Source organism: Mytilus edulis, chromosome 5 (genome assembly GCF_963676685.1).
Source record: "Mytilus edulis chromosome 5, xbMytEdul2.2, whole genome shotgun sequence".
Classification (NCBI taxonomy): Eukaryota; Metazoa; Mollusca; class Bivalvia; order Mytilida; family Mytilidae; genus Mytilus; species Mytilus edulis.
Window position 1 is genome coordinate 64,446,231 of NC_092348.1, and position 24,702 is coordinate 64,470,932.

At 32.0% G+C, this 24,702-nt stretch overlaps 1 protein-coding gene across 1 annotated transcript in view; it reads left to right on the forward strand.

The window, feature by feature from the left end:
* The window catches only part of LOC139524213 (E3 ubiquitin-protein ligase AMFR-like), a 34,952-nt gene extending 10,476 nt beyond the window's left edge, over window positions 1-24,476 (forward strand). The window contains exons 8-15 of the mRNA XM_071318873.1: window positions 14,061-14,171; window positions 16,972-17,162; window positions 17,638-17,753; window positions 18,436-18,561; window positions 19,647-19,712; window positions 21,346-21,470; window positions 23,000-23,122; window positions 24,113-24,476. Coding sequence (XP_071174974.1) covers window positions 14,061-14,171; window positions 16,972-17,162; window positions 17,638-17,753; window positions 18,436-18,561; window positions 19,647-19,712; window positions 21,346-21,470; window positions 23,000-23,122; window positions 24,113-24,416 — 1,162 coding nt within the window. The 3' untranslated portion in view covers window positions 24,417-24,476. The remainder of the gene's footprint in view (window positions 1-14,060; window positions 14,172-16,971; window positions 17,163-17,637; window positions 17,754-18,435; window positions 18,562-19,646; window positions 19,713-21,345; window positions 21,471-22,999; window positions 23,123-24,112) is intronic.
* Window positions 24,477-24,702: the final 226 nt, after the last annotated feature.

A 24,702-nucleotide genomic window follows, 5' to 3' on the forward strand; every position in this document is an offset into this window, starting at 1 on the left:
AGTGAATAGAAATCTATGAAATTTTGACACAAGGTTTATGACCACAAAAGGAAGGTTGGGATTGATTTTGGGAGTTTTGGTTCTAACAGTTTAGGAATTAAGGGCCAAAAAAGGGCCCAAATAAGCATTATTCTTGGTTTTTGCACCATAACTTTAGTATAAGTAAATAGAAATCTATGAAATTTAAACACAAGGTTTATGACCATAAAAGGAAGGTTGGGTTTGATTTTGGGAGTTTTGGTCCTAACAGTTTAGGAATAAGGGGCCCAAAGGGTCCAAAATTGAACTTTGTGTGATTTCATCAAAAATTGAATAATTGGGGTTCTTTGATATGCCAAATCTAACTGTGTATGTCGATTCTTAATTTTTGGTCCAGTTTTCAAATTGGTCTACATTAAGGTCCAAAGGGTCCAAAATTAAACTAAGTTTGATTTTAACAAAAATTAAATTCTTGGGCTTATTTGATATGCTTTATCTAAATATGTACTTTGATTTTTGATTATGGGCCCAGTTTTCAAGTTGGTCCAAATCAGGATTCCATATCAAGTATTGTGCAATAGCAAGAAATTTTCAATTGCACAATATTGCCCAATAGCAAGAAATATCTAATTGCACAATATTGTGCAATAGCAATTAATTTTCAATTGGAGTTATCTTTCTTTGTATAGAATAGTAGTTGATAATATATGTTGGAAATTTGCTATTTTTATTTGCCAATAACTTTATGTAAATAACTTCATTGGAAATTTGCCAATATAAAATGTTGCTGATGAAGCTTTTTTTCCTTATCTTATCTAAAATGTTTTTATACGACCGCAAATTTTGAAAAAATTTTCGTCGTATATTGCTATCACGTTGGCGTCGTCGTCGTCGTCCGTCGTCCGAATACTTTTAGTTTTCGCACTCTAACTTTAGTAAAAGTGAATGGAAATCTATGAAATTTTAACACAAGGTTTATGACCACAAAAGGAAGGTTGGTATTGATTTTGAGAGTTTTGGTCCCAACATTTTAGGAATTAGGGGCCAAAAAGGGCCCAAATAAGCATTTTCTTGGTTTTCGCACTATAACTTTAGTTTAAGTTAATAGAAATCTATGAAATTTTGACACAAGGTTTATGACCACAAAAGAACGGTTGGGATTGATTTTGGGAGTTTTGGTCTCAACAGTTTAGGAATTAGGGGCCAAAAAAGGGCCCAAATAAGCATTATTCTTGGTTTTCGCACAATAACATTAGTTTAAGTAAATAGAAATCAATGAAATTTAAACACAATGTTAATGACTACAAAAGGAAGGTTGGTATTGATTTTGGGAGTTTAGGTCCCAACAGTTTAGGAATTAGGGGCCAAAAAGGGACCCAAATAAGCATTTTTCTTGGTTTTCGCACCATAACGTCAGTATAAGTAAATAGAAATCTATGAAATTTAAACACAAGGTTGATGACCATAAAAGAAAGGTTGGGTTTGATTTTGGGAGTTTTGGTCCCAACATAATAAGGGGCCCAAAGGGTCCAAAATTAAACTTTTGTTTGATTTCATCAAAATTGAATAATTGGGGTTCTTTGATATGCTGAATCTAACTGTCATGACTGTGTATGTAGATTCTTAACTTTTGGTCCCGTTTTCAAATTGGTCTACATTAAGGTCCAAAGGGTCCAAAATTAAACTTAGTTTGATTTTGACAAAAAATGAATCAGTTAGGTTCTTTGATATGCTGAATCTAAAAATGTACTTAGATTCTTGATTATTGGCCCAGTTTTCAAGTTGGTCCAAATCGGGGTCCAAAATTAAACTTTGTTTGATTTCATCAAAAATTGAATAAATGGGGTTCTTTGAAATACCAAATCTAACTGTGTATGTAGATTCTTCATTTTTGGTCCTGTTTTCAAATTGGTCTACACTAAAGTCCAAAGGGTCCAAAATTAAACTTAGTCTGATTTTAACAAAAATTGAAATCTTGAAGTTCTTTGATATGCTGAATCCAAAAATGTACTTAGATTTTTTATTATGGGCCCAGTTTTCAAGTTGGTCCAAATCAGGATCTAAAATTATTATATTAAGTATTGTGCAATAGCAAGTCTTTTCAATTGCACAGTATTGCGCAAAGGCAAGAAATATCTAATTGCACAATATTGTGAAATATCAATTTTTTTTTTAATTAGAGTTATCTTTCTTTGTCCAGAATAGTAAGCAAGAAATATCTAATTGCAAAATATTGTGCAATAGCAAGATTTTTTTTTAATTGGAGTTATCTTTCTTTGTCCAGAATCAACTTAAATCTTTGTTATATACAATATACAATGTATATTCACTTTTTACTACCAACTGATAAATTAAAATAATCTTTACCATTCAGTGATAACAAGCAGTTTTTTTACATCTTAATATTTTATGATGTATTTAAATGAGTAGTTATTGTTGCAAACTCCATTAGAAATTTTAATTGAGATTAGTTTTGGAATAAGGGAAAGGGGGATGTGATTAAAAAAATTGGGTTCAATTTTTCTCATTTGAAATTTCATGAATAAAAAAGAAAATTTCTTCAAACATTTTTTTGAGAGGATTAATATTCAACAGCATAGTGAATTGCTCTAAGAGAAACAAAAATTTTAAGTTCATTAGAACACATTCATTCTGTGTCAGAAACCTATGCTGTGTCAACTATTTAATCACAATCCAAATTTAGAGCTGAATCCAGCTTGAATGTTGTGTCCATACTTGCCCTAACCGTTCAGGGTTCAACCTCTGCGGTCGTATAAAGCTACGCCCTGCAGAGCATCTGGTTAGATAATGTATGTTGGACATTTGCCAGACATGACTATGATGTCATTTTCTATTTTTATTTGCCAATAACTTTATGTAAATAACTTCATTGGAAATTTGCCAATATAAAATGTTGCTGATGAAGTTTTTATACGACCGCAAATTTTGAAAAAATTTTCGTCGTATATTGCTATCACGTTGGCGTCGTTGTCGTCGTAGTCGTCCGAATACTTTTAGTTTTCGCACTCTAACTTTAGTAAAAGTGAATAGAAATCTATGAAATTTTAACACAAGGTTTATGACCACAAAAGGAAGGTTGGGATTGATTTTGGGAGTTTTAGTCCCAACATTTTAGGAATTAGGGGCCAAAAAAGGCCCAAATAAGCATTTTCTTGGTTTTCGCACTATAACTTTAGTTTAAAGGGAAATTCCGCGATTTTTTACTTATCATCTAATTATGTTCATCTTAACATAAAAAACACATTTGCAAAGTTTAAAATTTATATTCCTTCTAATAACGGAGAAAATCAAGTATTTGTAACTTTTTTGGTTGAATTCTCGAGTGGGTCGTGACGTATTAGCCCGATTTATTGAATTCTGGGAAAAAATAAAATCTGTTTAACTCTTATAGCTTATCGACAATATACGTAATTAAAAGCGCACAGCTGACGAATGGTCGAAGTTATTAACCACAATATAAGAATGAACGAAAATGAATATGCATATACCGTTTTGTATTGATTGAATTAAACTCCTATAAAATTATCTCTAGTAAATGTTTTTGAATAAATTTAATTAATTATTGTTGAGATTTTTTTCATAAAATATTTATTGAACATTTTTACTGATATTGAACTGAAAATATTTTAGTTCTATTTACCGTTATTGTTTTGATAATCATTTCAATGCAACTTATGTGTGAGCAGAGTGTGTATATTATTTTGTAAAGGTCACTGTATATTTCTCGGCTTGAGGTCAATTCGTTTACCTTGTAGCTATTTAGCCGCAGGTGTGAGTTCAAGCGTACACAGGTATAAATGTTGTTATTTGGAAAGGATAAACAGAAAGGTTTAGAAAGAGTATGCTGTCACGATGTTAATACACTAAGATTTAATACACGATGAGCATAAAGATACAATAATTAAATTGTGTAAATTAATTGAAAATAAAATTCAGATTCGTAATTCCGAAAGTGTATAAAAATAAAAGGAAACAATTTTTGATTACTTTCTTAGCGGCAATTGGCGTAAAGATTCAAATATGAAGCAAAAAATAGTAGTTTTAATCTTTTATAACAACTAAATGCAATATTACCCAATTTGATATACCATTGTACATCTGTTTGATATCATTGACTTTACCGGAATTTCTTAACTTGTATTCAAATCTGGCTGTGTTTAAATGCTAATAAAACTATTGCAATTTTAAAGTTTTTAATTGACAAAAAAATACAACATACAACATGCATGATTTTTTTTTAGTTTCTTTTTAACATTTTATTCTTACATAATTAAATTCATTTGACAATCATTTACACGAACTTTTTGTGAAAAGAATATCAATTATCTAAGCTAAGGCATTATTTCTTTTGAGGATTTTTGAGGATTTTTTTTAAAATTCTATGATAATATTTGTGCAATGTTGAACATGATAGCCGTCATTAATCCAAATAAGTAATACAGTAGTTGTAATAAAAGTTATATTTTAGTCATGCATAACTGATATTGACGAATTTATAATAGTTCGTCCATACATCGTTGTTCTTGAAACAATCATTATTAGTATACATGTAAGTTTCCTGACGTATAAGAGCCATTGAGGATGAGCTCCAGAGAAATCAGACTAGTGGCGTTTCGTTCGTTTGTTTGTTGGGAAAGGAGAGGAAATGCAACCGCTTGCACAGATAAACGACAGAATTACCATACAAGCATTTATAGTCAACACAATCAGAAAGAGTTCCCATCGTTAGACGGGGAATATGAAGGCTTCCAAGAATGAACAAGTGACATGTCTAACTCTGAACAGTTAGAAAACAGACTATCGACATCGACCGCTTGTTCTTAATATTTGAAACTGTATGCATATATATACGTATACGTTTATGATATATATAGTGATGAGTTCTTGCGTCTGACAAAAACTAAATTCCTTCATGGTTATATCTTGCCATACGTTTATATTGGTTTGTAAGGTGATTACTCACAATCGTTATTTGAAAATCCTGTTTGTGAGATGTAGATTCATTTCAATACAGAAATTTCGTCTATATATTTCACAAGTGTATAACACGGAGAAGCTCTGAAGGTCCATTACTCCCATTTTGTTTGGGTGTGAACCATCGATGTTTACAGCAATATCACAGAATAAGATGATGATGGTAGAAAGAACTATGGGCGTCATGTGGCAAATATTACATGCATATCGGACAATGATTTGTCAATCTGTATGAAAAGATTTCCATTACAACCATATTATTGAGAAGGAATGTTTACATGCTATACTCTCGTACTAGTATAACAGGGTTCTTGTGGCGTTCACCTTAGACACACGTCTTTTTAACGATGTTTAAAAAAAAGACAGAACCAATTTAATGTCATATTTCCCTATTTTTTAAATATAACTAAAAGTCTTTTATTTGACAAGAATACCCCTATTTAGCGTACAAGTAATTTATTCTTTTTTCTGTTATTGAATACCAAGAAAGAAAATAAATCCCGAAATTAATTTGAAACTTTGATACTCAAAAGTTTCCCAGCAAAATATTCACATTCCCTGGGGATAATTAGTGTTCGTCCAGTGGCATATATAACAATTGTGATGACGAATTATTTCCTTTGTTCGAGAACAATCTTATTGAAATATAAATCTGTGATTTTACTAGGTCCACAGCTTCAATGAACCAAAGCAAAAGTTATACATCGACCTGTATTTAAATCAAATTGGTTCTCTTCTTCTTCTGGTATACAATAGTCTATCGACATTCGATGATTACATACTGTTGGCATACGTGGACTAGTCTATTTACCCCTATTTATTCAAAATATATGTTTTTTTTCTTATGTTCAATGTATACATGTATATATTTTAAATTGCGCTATAGTTCCGTAACTTTCTATCCAGTCGTATAAACGAATCGTCGGCAAGTGCGTACATTTTTTAAAATCAATATTTCTGGTCTGTTCCAATCTGTCCTTCACTATTGACAATGACTATATATTACATTTTCCCAAATTCACCCTTGAAAAAAATATTTAAATAGATTTTAATTTCATCAAATCTTATTTTTTGGGTATTATTTATATGTTTATGAATTATATTCTTTACACCAGAAATGTTATTTATAAACAAGCGTATGAGTTTAGTAATGACAAGTAAGACAGAGTTGTATATTATTCATCTGATAGTTCAAAATGGAAAGTTATAAGTTATAAGTTATAAGTTATCAGCCGTGTACACTGATCAATACCTGCAGAAGTGAAATGATGCATGAACTTGCAAGCCCGACAGGAAATCGCTTGAATACCTGGACGTGTCACCTCACACCCCTCACAATACCTTTGGAAGTAATACCTTTAGCCATGCTGGTGATCAGATGAGGGAAGATCAAAATATATTTGTTTATTACTTTAAAGAATTATGAACAAATTAGATTTTCGAAAACAATTTTCACGGAACACTTATTTATGATTTCAACTTTGACTTTTCACCTAATTCCAATATCAACAGTTTAAAAACAACAGACCATGGTAATTTAAAAAAAGTAAGAATATTTTTCGTATCAAGTTAGTTAGTCGGATAAAACAACCGTACGATTGACAAGATATCGACACGCAATTACGACTACATCGGTTACTGTAGTTTTGTTTCTTTGTGGTTTATAGACATATCGTTTTTATTAATCGGGAAAGAAGACAAAATGGCGGATCGCAGAGAATTGATACTCTAAATTTAAAATCGATGGTGATCGCTTATCTAGCGGAATAAAACTTTAATATCTATGAATTTGAGCATTTTTATACAGAATGAACATAATATCAATTTTTGATTTTTTTGCGAAGTTTCCCTTTAAGTAAATAGAAATCTATGAAATTTTGACATAAGGTTTATGACCACAAAAGAAAGGTTGGGATTGATTTTGGGAGTTTTGGTTCCAACAGTTTAGGAATTAGGGGCCAAAAAAGGGCCCAAATAAGCATTATTCTTGGTTTTCGCACAATAACTTTAGTTTAAGTAAATAGAAATCAATGAAATTTAAACACAATGTTTATGACCACAAAAGGAAGGTTGGTATTGATTTTGGGAGTGTAGGTCCCAACAGTTTAGGAATTAGGGGCCAAAAAGGGACCCAAATAAGCATTTTTCTTGGTTTTCGCACCATAACTTTAGTATAAGTAAATAGAAATCTTAGTATGAAATTTAAACACAAGGTTTATGACCATAAAAGGAAGGTTGGGTTTGATTTTGGGAGTTTTGGTCCCAACAGTTTAGGAATAAAGGGCCCAAAGGGTCCAGATTTAAACTTTGTTTGATTTTATCAAAAATTGAATAATTGGGGTTCTTTGATATGCCGAATGTAACTGTGTATGTAGATTCTTTATTTTTGGTCCCGTTTTCAAATTGGTCTACATTAAGGTCCAAAGGGTCCAAAATTAAACTTAGTTTGATTTTAACAAAAATTGAATCCTTGGGGTTCTTTGATATGCTGAATCTAAAAATGTACTTAGATTTTTTATTATTGGCCCAGTTTTCAAGTTGGTCCAAATCAGGGTCCAAAATTAAACTTTGTTTGATTTCATCAAAAATTGAATAATTGGGGTTCTTTGATATGCCAAATCTAACTGTGTATGTAGATTCTTAATTTTTGGTCCCGTTTTAAAATTGGTTTACATTAACGTCCAAAGGGTCCAAAATTAAACTAAGTTTGATTTTAACAAAAATTGAATTCTTGGGCCTCTTTGATATGCTGAATCTAAACATGTACTTAGATTTTTGATTATGGGCCCAGTTTTCAAGTTGGTCCAAATCAGGATCCAAAATTATTATATTAAGTATTGTGCAATAGCAAGAAATTTTCAATTGCACAGTATTCAGCAATAGCAAGAAATCTTCAATTGCACAGTATTGTGCAATAGCAAGAAATCTTCAATTGCACAGTATTGTGCAATAGCAAATATTTTCAATTGCACAGTATTTCACAATAGCAAGAAATATCTAATTGCACAATATTGTGCAATAGCAAGAAATTCCAATTGGATTTCAATTGGAGTTATCTTTCTTTGTCCAGAATAGTAGTTGAATCAACTTAAATCATTGTTTTATACAATATACAATGTATATTCACTTTTACTACCAACTGATAGATTAAAACAATCTTTACCATTCAGTGATAACAAGCACTTTTTTTACATTTTAATATTTTATGATGTATTTAAATGAGTAGTTATTGTTGCAAACTTCATTAGAAATTTGAATTGAGATCAGTTTTGAAATAAGGGAAAGGGGGATGTGAAAAAAAAATTGGAGAGTCAATTTTTTTCATTTCAGATTTCATAAATAAAAAGAAAATTTCTTCAAACATTTTTTTGAGAGGATTAATATTCAACAGCATAGTGAATTGCTCAAAGGCAAACATTTTTTTTTAAGTTCATTAGACCACATTCATTCTGTGTCAGAAACCTATGCTGTGTCAACTATTTAATCACAATCCAAATTTAGAGCTGAATCCAGCTTGAATGTTGTGTCCATACTTGCCCCAACCGTTCAGGGTTCAACCTCTGCGGTCGTATAAAGCTGCGCCCTGCGGAGCATCTGGTTTTTATTGTTTTATACAATAAACAATGTATATTCACTTTTACTACCAACCAATCTTTACCATTCAGTGATAACAAACACTTTATTTTACATTTTAATATTTTATGATGTATTTAAAAGAGTAGTTATTGTTGCAAACTCCATTAGAAATTTGAATTAATATCAGTTTTGGAAAAAGGGAAGCGGGGATGTGAAAAAAAGGGGGGGGGGGGTTTAAATTTTTCTCATTTCAGATTTCATAAATAAAAAGAAAATTTCTTCAAGTATTTTTTTGAGAGGATTAATATTCAACAGCATAGTGAATTGCTCAAAGGCAAAAAAAAAAACTTTTAAGTTCATTAGACCACATTCATTCTGTGTCAGAAACCTATGCTGTGTCAACTATTTAATTTTAGATTTAAAAAGTTTGAAGAAGAAATCTTTAATTGATTTGTAAAATCTTGACATTTGTTTTGTGAAAAAAAACAACATGTAATGTCAAAAATTTGATCACAATCCAAATTCAGAGCTGTATCACGCATGAATGTTTTGTCCATACTTGCCCCAACTGTTCAGGGTTCGACCTCTGCGGTCGTATAAAGCTGCGCCCTGCAGAGCACCTGGTTATACATTGTGAGTTGGATGGATAGATGTCTAATTGGCACTCATACCACATCTTCTATTATTTATATGTGGCAGTGTTTGTTATGAAGGCGCCTCATAGGGATTATGAAGCAAGAAAGGGATCATATGATTAAACAGTAAATTATATGATAATTTATCAAATCTGAAGATGAGTTTTATGTCAGTGAATATTATCCTTACAATGAAAAGCGTTCAAAAATTTCGAACAATTTAAGTTTACCATATGGTTGTCAATAATTGAAATGTTAACTGGAAATTCAGAAATTATTGCGTGCATTGTATGTTGCGATTTTTGAAGATTGAACAAAAGCCTTGTGTAATTATTGCAATTTTAGGGAAAGCCACATACAGCTATATGTATGAGATATCAGAATAGGAGTTTTAATATTGCGATATTCAAAGAGTCACATTATTGGGGTTATTAAAACACAGAATAATTTCTGCATTTACTGTATTATTCTGTATATGGATTTCACTATAATTTCAGTATTATGAGTAAATGCTAGTTCTGTATTTTTATACGACCCCAAAAAAAATTTGGGATCGTATAATGGTATGATGTCGTCGTCTGCGTCATCGTCCGAAGACACATTGGTTTCCGGATAATAACTTTAGTTTAAGAAAATAGATCTTCATGAAATTTTGTCAGAAGGTTCAATACCACAAAAGGAAGGTTGGGATTGATTTTGGGGATGATGGTCCCAACCGATTAGGAATAAGGGGTCCAAAAGGGGCCCAAATCAAGCATTTTTCTAGTTTCAGGATAATAACTTGTGTAGAAGTATTTCAATTGCTCTGAAATCATACTGCAATGTTTAAAACCACAAGTAGAAGGTTTGGATTCATTTTAGGGGTTATGGGGCCAAAGTGTAGGAATTAAGGGACAAAAAGGGGTCAAAACAATCATTTTTATACGACCGCAAAATTTGAAAATTTTTTCGTCGTATATTGCTATCACGTTGGCGTCTGCGTCCTCGTCGTCGTCGTCGTCGTCCGGCGTCCGAATACTTTTAGTTTTCGCACTCTAACTTTAGTAAAAGTGAATGGAAATCTATGAAATTTTAACACAAGGTTTATGACCACAAAAGGAAGGTTGGTATTGATTTTGGGAGTTTTGGTCCCAACATTTTAGGAATTAGGGGCCAAAAAGGGCCCAAATAAGCATTTTCTTGGTTTTCGCACTATAACTTTAGTTTAAGTTAATAGAAATCTATGAAATTTTGACACAAGGTTTATGACCACAAAAGAACGGTTGGGATTGATTTTGGGAGTTTAGGTTTCAACAGGTTAGGAATTAGGGGCCAAAAAAGGGCCCAAATAAGCATTATTCTTGGTTTTCGCACAATAACTTTAGTTTAAGTAAATAGAAATCAATGAAATTTAAACACAATGTTAATGACTACAAAAGGAAGGTTGGTATTGATTTTGGGAGTTTAGGTCCCAACAGTTTAGGAATTAGGGGCCAAAAAGGGACCCAAATAAGCATTTTTCTTGGTTTTCGCACCATAACGTTAGTATAAGTAAATAGAAATCTATGAAATTTAAACACAAGGTTTATGACCATAAAAGGAAGGTTGGTATTAATTTTGGGAGTTTTGGTCCCAACAGAATAAGGGGCCCAAAGGGTCCAAAATTAAACTTTGTTTGATTTCATCAAAATTGAATAATTGGGGTTCTTTGATATGCCGAATCTAACTGTCATGACTGTGTATGTAGATTCTTAACTTTTGGTCCCGTTTTCAAATTGGTCTACATTAAGGTCCAAAGGGTCCAAAATTAAACTTAGTTTGATTTTGACAAAAAATGAATCAGTTAGGTTCTTTGATATGCTGAATCTAAAAATGTACTTAGATTCTTGATTATTGGCCCAGTTTTCAAGTTGGTCCAAATCGGGGTCCAAATTAAACTTTGTTTGATTTCATCAAAAATTGAATAAATGGGGTTCTTTGATATACCAAATCTAACTGTGTATGTAGATTCTTCATTTTTGGTCCTGTTTTCAAATTGGTCTACACTAAAGTCCAAAGGGTCCAAAATTAAACTTAGTCTGATTTCAACAAAAATTGAAATCTTGGGGTTCTTTGATATGCTGAATCCAAAAAAGTACTTAGATTTTTTATTATGGGCCCAGTTTTCAAGTTGGTCCAAATCAGGATCTAAAATTATTATATTAAGTATTGTGCAATAGCAAGTCTTTTCAATTGCACAGTATTGCGCAATGGCAAGAAATATCTAATTGCACAATATTGTGAAATAGCAAATTTTTTTTTAATTAGAGTTATCTTTCTTTGTCCAGAATAGTAAGCAAGAAATATCTAATTGCAAAATATTGTGCAATAGCAAGATTTTTTTTTTAATTGGAGTTATCTTTCTTTGTCCAGAATCAACTTAAATCTTTGTTATATACAATATACAATGTATATTCACTTTTTACTACCAACTGATAAATTATAATAAATAACATTCAGTGATAACAAGCAGTTTTTTTTACATCTTAATATTTTATGATGTATTTAAATGAGTAGTTATTGTTGCAAACTCCATTAGAAATTTTAATTGAGATTAGTTTTGGAATAAGGGAAAGGGGGATGTGATTAAAAAAATTGGGTTCAATTTTTCTCATTTGAAATTTCATAAATAAAAAAGAAAATTTCTTCAAACATTTTTATGCCCCACCTACGATAGTAGAGGGGCATTATGTTTTCTGGTCTGTGCGTCCGTCCGTCCGTCTGTCCGTTCGTTCGTCCGTCTGTCCCGCTTCAGGTTAAAGTTTTTTGGTCAAGGTAGTTTTTGATGAAGTTTAAGTCCAATCGACTTCAAACTTAGTACACATGTCCCCTATGATATGATCTTTCTAATTTTAATGCCAAATTAGAGTTTTTACCCCAATTTCACGGTCCACTGAACATGGAAAATGATAGTGCGAGTGGGGCATTCGTGTACTGAGGACACATTCTTGTTTTGAGAGGATTAATATTCAACAGCATAGTGAATTGCTCTAAGAGAAAACAAAAATTTTAAGTTCATTAGAACACATTCATTCTGTGTCAGAAACCTATGCTGTGTCAACTATTTAATCACAATCCAAATTTAGAGCTGAATCCAGCTTGAATGTTGTGTCCATACTTGCCCCAACCGTACAGGGTTCAACCTCTGCGGTCGTATAAAGCTACGCCCTGCGGAGCATCTGGTTCTAGTTTCAAGACAATAACTTATGTGTAATTGTATGGATCTCTCTGAAATTGTACCACAATGTACCATATAACAAAGGGGAGGCTGGGCTTAAGTTTTGGGTTAATTGCCCAAAATATGTAGGAATTAGGGGCCAAAAAGAAGCATGTTTCTAGTTTCCAAACAATCATGACAGTATAACTTGTGTTTAAGTGTATGGATCTTTATGAAATTGTACTACAAGGTTCAATACTGCAATGGAAAGCATGGGATTGAGTTTAAGGGTTATTGCTCCAAGGGGGTTTCAAAAAGTTGGGGGGGGGGGGGATTTTTTGTTTACCATTTTTTGAAGGGCTTCCTTTTTGTCGAGCCTTCGACTTTAGTCGAAAAAGCGAGACTAAGCGATCCTACATTCCGTCGTCGTCGGCGGCGTCAACAAATATTCACTCTGTGGTTAAAGTTTTTGAAATTTTAATAACTTTCTTAAACTATACTGGATTTCTACCAAACTTTGACAGAAGCTTGTTTATGATCATAAGATAGTATCCAGAAGTAAATTTTGTAAAAATAAAATTCCATTTTTTCCGTATTTTACTATAAATGGACTTAGTTTTTTCTGCGGGGAAACAAAACATTCACTCTGTGGTTAAAGTTTTTAGAATTTTAATAACTTTCTCAAACTATCCTGGGTTTGTACCAAACTTGGACAGAAGCTTGTTTATGATCATAAGATAATATCCAGAAGTAAATTTTGTAAAAATAAAATTCCATTTTTTCCGTATTTTACTTATAAATGGACTTAGTTTTTTCTGCGGGGAAACATTACATTCACTCTGTGGTTAAAGTTTTTAGAATTTTAATAACTTTCTTTAACTATCCTGGGTTTGTACCAAACTTGAACAGAAGCTTGTTTATGATCATAAGATAGTATCCAGAAAAAAATTTTGTAAAAATAAAATTCAATTTTTTCCGTATTTTACTTATAAATGGACTTAGTTTTTTCTGCAGGGAACCATTACATTCACTCTGTGGTTAAAGTTTTTAAAATTTAAATAACTTTCTTAAACTATCCTGGGTTTGTACCAAACTTGGAAATAACCTTATTTATGATCATAAGATTGTATCCAGAAGTAAAGTTTGTAAAAAGATTACTCTGTTTTTTTCTGTAATTTACTTTCAAATGGACTTAGATTTTCTTACAATCATAAAATAGTAACAAGAGGAATATTTTTATTGATTTTTTTCCTCATTGTTGTTGAGCCTGTGATTTACAGCAAAAATAGGCGAGACACTGGGTTCCGCGGAACCCTTACAAATTTTTTTTCAAAATTTTTCAAATTTCGAATTTTGAAAAGTTTCAAGAAGAAATCTTCAATTTCACAGTATTGTGCAATAGATTTGTTAGATCTTTGACCACATTAATTTTGTGACAAAAACCTATATAATGTCAAAAATTTGATCACAATCCAAATTCAGACAGAATCAAGCTTGAATATTGTGACCAAATTTGCCCCAACTGTTCAGGGTTCAACCACTGGGGTCGTATAAAGCTGTGCCCTGCGGAACACCTGGTTACTAATGGAAGCATATCATGTAAAGAAAGAAGCTTTGTTGAAAGTGATGTTTGTGTTTTCATAAAAAAGGTTGAAGGTTTTCAATGTTTGCTTTTACAATATAATACTTTATCTGAACAGGTTTCCAATGGCCACAGAAGAAGAAATAAAAGACCATAATGACAACTGTGCTGTTTGTTGGGAGAGAATGGAATCTTCCAGAAAATTACCATGTGGGCATCTCTTTCACAAGTAAGTTTTGGGAATATAGGTTTCCATCTCACATTGGAGCCTATCATTTAATTGGATTAGACAGAAATTATTAAAGTAAATATAAGAAATTCAAAGTAAGATTTCATGGTATAACCTGGGTCAGTCGTTATGATATACTTTTGAAATTTTAGTTGGATTCTTTTGGCCTGTAGAGAAAGATTTGTACAGGTATAAAAGAAATTTAACAAGCCTGGGCTGGTGGGACTATGCATGAAAGCTACTGGATGAGAAGCCGGTATAGTAATGTATTGTCTCAATCTGTCATAAACACACAGAGGGTACCTAGTGTGTATCATCAGTAGGCCAAACAGTTTATGTCCACCATTAATATTAAAACTTTGCACAATTTGTGAGTTATCACATTCAGACTGGAGAGACCATGTGGGTTGACTTCCATATTATCAAGGTCATCCATTGACTTTCTCAGTAAAACCCTTGCTAAAATGGGGCATCTGTTTGGTTGTGCAGAATAAATAAATATGCTGCCATGTCTGGTGGAAATGTGGACTTTAATTCTGATGTCTTGTGCAGTGAGAGCACCACACTTTTTTTTTTTTTTTTTTTTTTTATCTCAGAGCACCTTGTAGAAGAAAATTGATATGTTGCAAGGCAAAATGTATTCCCCATTCCAACATTTCCTTACAAAATATTCAAATCTTGCTGTAGGTGTAATACCACCATTGATTTTCCCCTCTTAGTCTTTGTTAAATTTGCACTTTTCAAAAAATGTGCAGAATTTATCTTTGTTTCAAATAAAGAAATACTTGGCATGAGTAAAGTTTTATCCTGTCCAGTACTATAGAAAAAAATTCACATAACATTTCATTGCATATTAGAAAATAACCATCACTGGAAGTTAACCAATCAAATTTCTCCCCTTATTTTATCTGTGTACAAGGTTTAGTCACCATGTAAACTCAAGATTACTAAAATATTCTATAGAAATCCCAAATAAAAAATAATGGTGCTTTGAAATACCCAAGACATATATGTTTATGACACAGAAATGTTTTACTGCAATAAAATGTAGGATTAATTACCTGCAACTGTCAAATTCAAGGGAATATTTTTTTATACCCCCACTTTGAAAAAAAGGGGGGTATACTGTTTTACCTCTGTCTGTCCTTTACGCAGTTTGTCAGTCCATCAGTCCGTTCGTCCCATGAATATTTTTCGTCACATTTTTCTCAGGAACTACACTACCAGGATTTCTGAAATTTGGTTTCAGGCTTGATATAAGTCAGCTATACTGTGTGATGCGTTTTAAGATTCATCACTTGACAACTTCCTGTTTACCGAACACTTGTATCATTTTACATTTTTACACCTGATAGCCAAGTTGAAAATTTTTCGTCATTTTTCTCAGGAACTGCACTACTAGGATTTCTGATATTTGGTTTCAGACTTGATATAAGTCAGCTATACCGTGTGATGCATTTTCAGATTCATCACTCGACAACTTCCTGTTTACCGAACACTTACCATTTTACATTTTTACACCTGATAGCCAAGTTGAAAATTTTTCGTCACATTTTTCTCAGGAACTGCACTACCAGGATTTCTGATATTTGGTTTCAGACTTGATATAAGTCAGCTATACCGTGTGATGTGTTTTCAGATTCATCACTCGACAACTTCCTGTTTACCGAACACTTACCATTTTACATTTTTCACCTGATAGCCAAGTTGAAAATTTTTCGTCACATTTTTCTCAGGAACTGCACTACCAGGATTTCTGATATTTGTTTTTTTTTTTATACCCCCGCTTAAAAATTATACCCCTGCTTTAAAAAAGGGGGGTATACTGTTTTACCTCTGTCTGTCCTTCCGTCAGTCCGTCAGTCCGTCTGTCCCATGAATATTTTCGTCGCATTTTTCTCAGGAACTACAATACAAGGATTTCTGAAATTTGGTTTCAGGGTTTATCTAAGTCAGCTATACCGTGTGATGCGTTTTCAGATTGATCACTTGACAAATTCCTGTTTACCGAACACTTGTATGATTTTACACATGATAGCCAAGTTGAAAATATTTGTTACATTTTTCTCAGGAACTACAATACAAGGATTTCTGAAATTTGGTTTCAGGATTTATATAAGTCAGCTATACCGTGTGATGCGTTTTCAGATTCATCACTCGACAACTTCCTGTTTACCGAACACTTGCATATTTTTACACTTTTAATATTATCCACTTGCGGCGGGGGTATCATCAGTGAGCAGTAGCTCACAGTTTCACTTGTTTCGACCTATTTTCCTATACAACCGGATGTGACGTACCATGATTTGGTGGTATTACACCTAAAATAAATCATGCTTTAACGATTATAGATAAATTGGAAGTCCTGAAATTTACTTTTAAGTACCATTGAACTACAATATTCATGCATTTTGATTGGTTGCAGCTATGGTAATTGACAAAATTCTTACACTTGAGAATTTTCAACTTTAATTGAGCTCAACACATCACGTTTCAACACAGGTATACAGATTACAACTTTTTGGAAATTTTGGGTCCTCGATGCTTTTCAACTTTGTACTTGTTTGGCTTTATTACTATTTTGATCTGAGCGTCACTGATGAGTCTTATGTAGATGAAACACGCGTCTGGTGTTTTAAATTATAATCCTGGTACCTTTGATAACTTTTTACAGACACTGCATTGGTCTTTTTATTGAGAAATTAGGATTGAGAGTCTTACAATCTTAAAGCTGCATCGTAGTGGATCACTGCAAGTTGTAAAAAAATAGTTTTTTTAACTTTCCAACTTTTTTTTTCAGTGCTTGTTTGTTGTCATGGTTAGAGCAGGACACATCATGTCCCACATGTAGGATGTCACTAAGTGAAGGACCCCAAGGTGATCCGAATGGAAATGTTCCAGATGAAACAGGGGATGCCAGACCTAACGTGCCACACCCACCTCATCCCCCTGCAAATCCCCAGACTACCAACCATTTCTTCCACTTTGATGGTGAGTTAAACATAAACCAAATCCTCAGGCTACCAACCGTTTACTAACATCTAACTGGATTGTGGAAAACTACTTTCTTCCTCAGCCAACCATTTATTTCACTCTGATGATTAACCCAAAGAAATATATAGCTGTTTCCAGCCTTTCCTAGTGTAAATTTCTGTGCCTACCCTAACATATTAATGGAAATTCTTGGTTAAACACTGTAAGTCCAGAATCATTTCATATGTTACTTATATAAGAAATGTGAACGAGAAAAAATAGTTTAACTTTATACTTATATTACCTAGGTACCCTATTTATTTCTGGTCAAGTTTATAATTTTTTTCCTCATAAAAGTACCACCAATCACAACAAAGAAAACATTGGAATTAATCATCATTTTCCAGTTTAAATAAAGGTGTTCCAATCCAGTATATTTTGCTATTGTATGTATAATTCAATGGTGAATTAAATTTCCTTTGATAATTTTCAGGATCCCGGTATGTGAGTTGGTTACCCAGCTTTTCTGTAGAAGTTACACATACACAGTTATTACCCCATGGTGGAGCCAGACTACCAGCCTTACAGACTTCACAGCTAGATAACATGGTAAAATATACCAATTGAGGTCACATTATTGTGTTTTCTATAGAATGTCAATTTATTAAAGGTGTAAACTTAAGATAAATAACAGCTTTATATAAATATAATCTTTTGAAAAAAAGTGAATTTGAGATATTTTAGTCTAAATATTTTCAGAAAAGGAGTGGAAAAGGAATCTAAATTTAGATAACTGTAAACCCATTTGTAAATTTAATTCAAAAGAGCTTGATATATCTTGAGTTAAGTTTAATTGAATATTGAAATGATTGAAATATTTGAATAAAGTTCCATAATGCCATTTTATATCCCAAATAGATCATAACAATAAGGCTCTTTAAATTTCTGCTGAAAACAATTAATTATCTTTGAAGATTGCCACCTCACATTTATATTGGCAATCAGTCAATCTTTTGAAAATGTACTAGATTTATTAGTAAACATTTAGCTGACCAAAAGTGTATTTATGCTTATTTTCATACATAACACTGCATTTTCAATATTATAATTAGCATTCTGGATCAACGTAACTTTTGTGATATTAAGCCTTTGATTCATTGATTGATTGGTGTTTAACGCCACTTTCAACATCAGCTATTGAGCTATTTCTATGTGGTCAGTTTTAATGCCTTTGATAACCCAATTGATATGCAGTAGCAGTATTAATATAGTTTGTATTTATTTTTTGTAGGCAAGACAGGTTTTATCTGTGTTCCCACACATGCCAGTTAATTTAGTTACGGAAGATCTGAGGAATACTAGATCAGTAGATTTTACCATAGAAAATATTTTAGAGGGACGACTTGAGGCTCCTCCTGTAAGTAATATTCATTTAATAATTCTTGTATTTTATTTTGGTAGCTTATTAAGTATTATAGGAATAAACAGATATTGATATCCCACCTCAGGGCAGTATGTTTTTCGGTTTGTATGTTTGTCTGCTTGTCTGTCCGACTGTCCTGCTTCAGGTTAAAAATTTTGGTCAAGGTAGTTTTTAATGAAGTTAAAGTCCAATCAACTTGAAACTTTGTACACATGGTCCCTGTAATATAATCTGTCTAATTTTAATGCAAAATTAGAGTTTTGACCCCAATTTCACAGTAAACTAAACATAAAAAATGATGTGAGAATGTGTGGCATCTGTGTATTATAGACACATTCTTGTTTTATATGAATAAAAGGAGATGTTGCAACCTGACAATACAAATAAAACAAAATTCCAGGGTTTAAGCTAGGATTTGGAGGGCTTTAGTCACTTTTGCGCGCTATTAATTTTTTTGTGTAACAGCAAGAGACCAAGGATTTATATTACTAGCTTCATCTTTGACTTTGTTAGATTTTAAAGGACTTAGGCATGATTGGAAGTCAGTATTGTATGATTTTACTGTATTCGCTCTTATTTTGTAAGATTCTTACATGGGATGTGGAAACTTTTTCTTGTGAAAATATTTTTACACTTTCAAATTGAAGTGACGAAATTGATTTGAAATACTTTCGTCAATGCGAAAACTCTTTCGTAAATTACGAAAGTGACGAGCACTAGCAAAATCACTGAAAATACACATCTGAAGGTCACCAAATTGTCTTTAGTTTGTTATATTTTGTTTATAATTACCAAAGGGAATGTGACACAAGATTTAGCAAATTTATGAAGACTTCACCCTATTACATCTTATATACTTTCATAGTATATACACAACTTTAATTAGTTTCAGGAGTGACATACATTAATCTTACAAAACATTCTGTTTGGCTATGGAAATACTTTATTGTAATGTTAAAATAATATTGCTGCATTTACTGTTTTAGTTTTATATATATAAGACACAATTAACCCCATATAGGGCAACGTATCTATTCATAGTTAAGCAGTTTTAAGAACTTTTCGCTTGAATTATTTAGCCTGGTACCTTGGTAACAAGAGCAGCAATTGGAGACAGTGAATCAGAAGAAGAACCAGAAAATCAGGTTTGTATAAAGATTATATCTGGACTAAATTCTGTATATCTATTTATAAAAAAGAAGATGTTATCTATTTTGACCTCATTGTTAGAACTACACTTTCATTGGAGCCTGTGATGTATGTATTTAAGGTATTTTCTCGTTACAATATTAAAAAAGGTTACTTTATGCATAGATTTTAGAGTACTTTTTAAACAGTGCCCAATTTAAGAGATGCAAATCTTAAACCTGTGCAATTTTTTATATGCTGTGAATTCATTATTTTTCGTTAGATACCAGTTTTTCATGGATTTCGTGAGTACAGGTGAACCACAAATTTAAATGTTCAATGAATTACTAATTTTCCATAGGCTTGTATGCATACTTTGGCAAAACCACAAATTGAAATATTTTCACAAAAGTGTAAGTTTTCCTCAATCAACGAAAATGGTACTCACGAAAATTAATGAATCCACAGGAATCCATAGTATCAATACAATGAATAATTGGAATCACTGTATGGGGATACAAGTAGTGAAATATCCTAGGAATACCAAAGGAGTAAGTTCGGTAAGGGTCATATTTGGCCCCAATTATAAAGTTCAATGCTACCAGATGAAAAATGTTTTAAGGTGACTTAAAGACATGTGAGAGAGTTTTATAGAACAATTTCTATCATAGTTTTATTCTAAATTGTTGATTTGTGCATCCAAGTTAGGTCAAAATAAGGGATTTTGGAAAAATTTGACAAAATCGACAGGATTTCAGCCAAACTTAAGATCAGGAAACATAGAGCGCAGCCGTCGACAACCTAAATATTCAAGTAAGAAATGTAAAATATCATTACTAACATTATTGTCAAAGATCTTTTTTGTTGACATATGTGCTCTATGTTTCCTGTCCAAATATTCAATGGAAATTTACCCATTTTTATTGCTTTTTCGTGGAAATTCAAAAAGAGCACTATTTGTGACGTCATGAATAAAACGCAGGAATGTAAATTTGCAACAAAAAGACTTATTTCCTATATAGTCACTGTATTAGCTATTATTCATTGTGATATTGGTCAATAAATCCCAATAAATCCCAATAAATTTATGCTAAAATAGGGGGCCATTTTAGGGCCTTATCGAACTACTCCTTTCCATGATATGATTTCTTTGTGTTATATTTCATCTCTATTTCATGTAAAAAGGATTGATATAAAATTACAGGGCCGACACTATTTCAGAATCATAGGAAGAAATTGATTCTCTTTTTGAAACTGATATTGTGAAGTGTTTGTTTGTGCTGCTATAGTACAATGATATATCTCTCCATAGTCCTTCAATTACCTGGTTATGAGACTTTACTACCAGGCATTGAACTTAAGACTTTGGCAATTGTAGCACACAGCTTGAATTTCGTAGCCCACATATATAGTCCTATGCAAGAAAAGCAGAGTGGGCCCCTGCAAATTTCAAACTCTGACTACCAATAGTATTAGCCAAAGAATTAATATTTTGAGTACAGACTTCTTTTAGCAATGTTCTAATTTATGAAAATTCATTTTAAAACCCTTGATTTTATAAAATTACGAAAAATATAATACATGTAAGCAGTGCATGTTCTTGCGTTATAGTTATTCATAAATTTGATTGAAAAGTTATTCTATTTTTAGCAACTGCTGCTTCCGTCAGTCATATCACAAACAGGAGCAATGGCGTTAGCTGAAAACTTGTACCAAGAACAAAATGATAGACCATCATATATTGATGATAATATCCCTTTGTTAGAGGAAAACAGGTACAACATTTGTATAAAAATAAGAAAATGTGATATAATTGCCAATACGACAACTATCCATCAAAGTTCAAATGAAGTGGATGTAAGCATTTATAGCAACTTTACATCCTTCAACAATGAGAAAAACAAATATGACAGACATAAACCAATAACAACCTCTGAAGTATAGGCTGTTTAGTTATTATACTTTTTATAGCCCCGCTTTGAAAATGGGGTATACTGTTTTACCTCTGTCCATTCATCCTTCCGTCAGTCTGTCTGTCCCATAAATATTTTTCGTCACATTTTTCTCAGAAACTACAATACAAGAATTTCTGAAATTTGGTTTCAGGGTTTATACAAGTCAGCTATACCATGTGATGTGTTTTCAGATTCATCACTCAACAACTTCCTGTTTACGGAACACTTGTATTATTTTACACCTGATAGCCAAGTTGAAAATTTTCGTCACATTTTTCTCAGGAACTAAAATACAAGAATTTCTGAAATTTGGTTTCAAACTTTCAGAGTTTATACAAGTCAGCTATACCGTGTGATGTGTTTTCAGATTCATCACTCAACAACTTCCTATTTAACGAACACTTAAATATTTTTACACTATTAAAATTATCCCCTTGCGGCTAGGGTATCATCAGTGAGCAGTAGCTGGCAGTTTCACTTGTTACTTCATTACAACTTCAAAAAGTTTATAAACAAGTTCAATTTAGAATCTTTCGAATTTGAAAACAAGGAGTCAGAGATGCTGTTTTAGGGTTTTCATGTTATTGTATTAAGTTCAAACAAAATATCATTCTTAAAAGTTATATTCAACAAACACTGAGACACATCACTATGTTACCAATATTTTTGTGGGTTTCATGGGTACTAATGAACCACATCAACTAAAGACAACCACTGAACAACAGGTTCCTGACTTAGGACAGGTGCAAACTAATGCAGCTGCACATTTGTAAGATGGATTTGTATACAATTCAGCAATTTGTCTGTTCACAAATCGTAAAAGTAAAATTTGCTTCAACAATTTTATATAAAATTTTTACACAATGTTGATTTTGACGAAGCAAGAAAGTATCTCTTTTATTTTTAACAATTGTTTTTATTTGAATTGTCATTTAAGAGTTAAGGGACTTCAATTGTAAAAAAGTGTGATGTTATATGATAAATCTGTAAACTTCATAGTTCCACTAATGTGGTTCCTTAAATTAGTTCATCATGTATAAATTCATGCCAAGGCTCTGTGTTGAAGACCTTTGACCTATAATGGTTTACTTTAATAAATTGTGACTTGGACGGAGAATTATCTCATTGTCACTCATACCACATCTTATATCTATATACGTCCAATGAATTACTAATTTTCTATAGAATTTAAGTGCAGAGATTACTAAAACAACTAAATCAAATATCATTGGAAATGCAAAAGTAAAATGTATGGCAATTACAAATCTTACTGCAAGCTTGAAGAACAGAATGTTTTATTTTTTATGCTTAGCAACCTGTAAATTACAATATATATTTTTTTTTACAAGACAAGAAATTAGTGAACCAGTTGCTGGTCCTTCAACTTTTGGAGGGAGATTCTCAAAGTCAACAAATGAGAGGGAAGAAATGTTAAGCGACAGAAAAAATTCTATGTTAGAAATGGCGAGAAAGTAAGTTAATGAAAGTTTTTTTTTTTCAACTTTAGATATTTTTTTTGTCTACTTGTTGTGAACAATGTCCCTTAGCGCTTCAGCAATGAAGCTAAGGTTCCTCACTGTGTTATTAATTGCTAATGAAACCAATAGAATTTAGTTGAATTATATTGTCAAAAGAAAAGTTATTTTTGAATGATGTCCATGTCTGATTATGCTCATGATAAATTGGCATTACTTGTATAAAGATTTTCTTTATAAAAATGAAAGAAGTTCTAGTGAACTAGAGTAATGTATAATCAAATACCAGAGGATTTGACGAGAGGGAATATACAAAAAAAAGCAGTTTGTTTCCTATAGCTTAAGCAATTTACTTTAGAAAGAAGAGTAATTGAAAAAAAAACATTTTCTGTATTGTTTGTTTTATGATTAAATTGATTGATTGATGTTGTATGCCACTTTGAGTACTATATGTATTGTGCTATTTTGTGATGGTGGGTTTTAATTGTTGGAGGAGGCCAGATAGAACCTTGAGTCAGAAGGAAAACTCATAATCCTAGTCTATCAAGATTGGAGTCGAGTGCACCTGCCACATGCAGAATTATTTACACATATTAGGTTGTAAAGGCAGTTATTTATAGAAATGCTCCAATACCAGTAATAGGTATTTATACGATCGCAAAAAAATTTGAGGTCGTATATTGGTTTCAAGTTGTCGTCATCTGCGTTGTCTGAAGACATTTGGTTTCAGGACAATATCTTTAGTAAATGTAAATAGAAATTTATGAAATTTAAACACAAGGTTTATAAATGTGTCCATTTTTGCCTTAACTTTTCAGGGTTGGACCTTTGTGGTGCTACCGGTATCCAGCTGCGAAGATATTTTTTAATATATGAATAAGGTTATTACTATGCCATTGCTTCAATTAATATACAAAGTTATCTTGAAATAGTCTATGATTTTGATATAAATTAATTATGAATATTGCTATTATTGTATATTAATAGGAAATATTTAGGCAAAACTAGTTCAAACCAATGTGATCTGAATTGTGAAGAAGAAAGTGGAATTAAAAACAACATTTTACACACACAAACATCAACAGAAGAATATCTTAGACGGCCAGACTATACACAAACAGAGGACTCTCTTAGAGATAATACACAAACACCAGATTTTCTTAGAGATTATACACAAACAGAGGACTCTCTTAGAGATTATGCACACACATCAACAGAAGATCCTCTTAGAAGGAGAGAATTACATTATAAGGCAGCACAGAGAAGATTTAATGGAGAAACTCAATTGTAAATTATCAATGTATTTTATTTGTTAATGTAATTAAAAATTTTAAAATATTGTTTTGAAATGTGATATTTTCCTGTTGTTATATTTTTTTCTACAATTAAAATTGTTCTATGCTTCCTTTCAAAAACAGTCCCTAAAAGCAATTTTTTTGCAGATGTAGAAACGGTTGGCAGAATATACATTAAAAATAGAAAGTCGATTTATTATCTAATAAACCTTATTGCTCTTTAGAACAATCTTGAAACAGTCACTAAGACAACTTCCTGTTTAATCAAGTGTTACCAAAAAA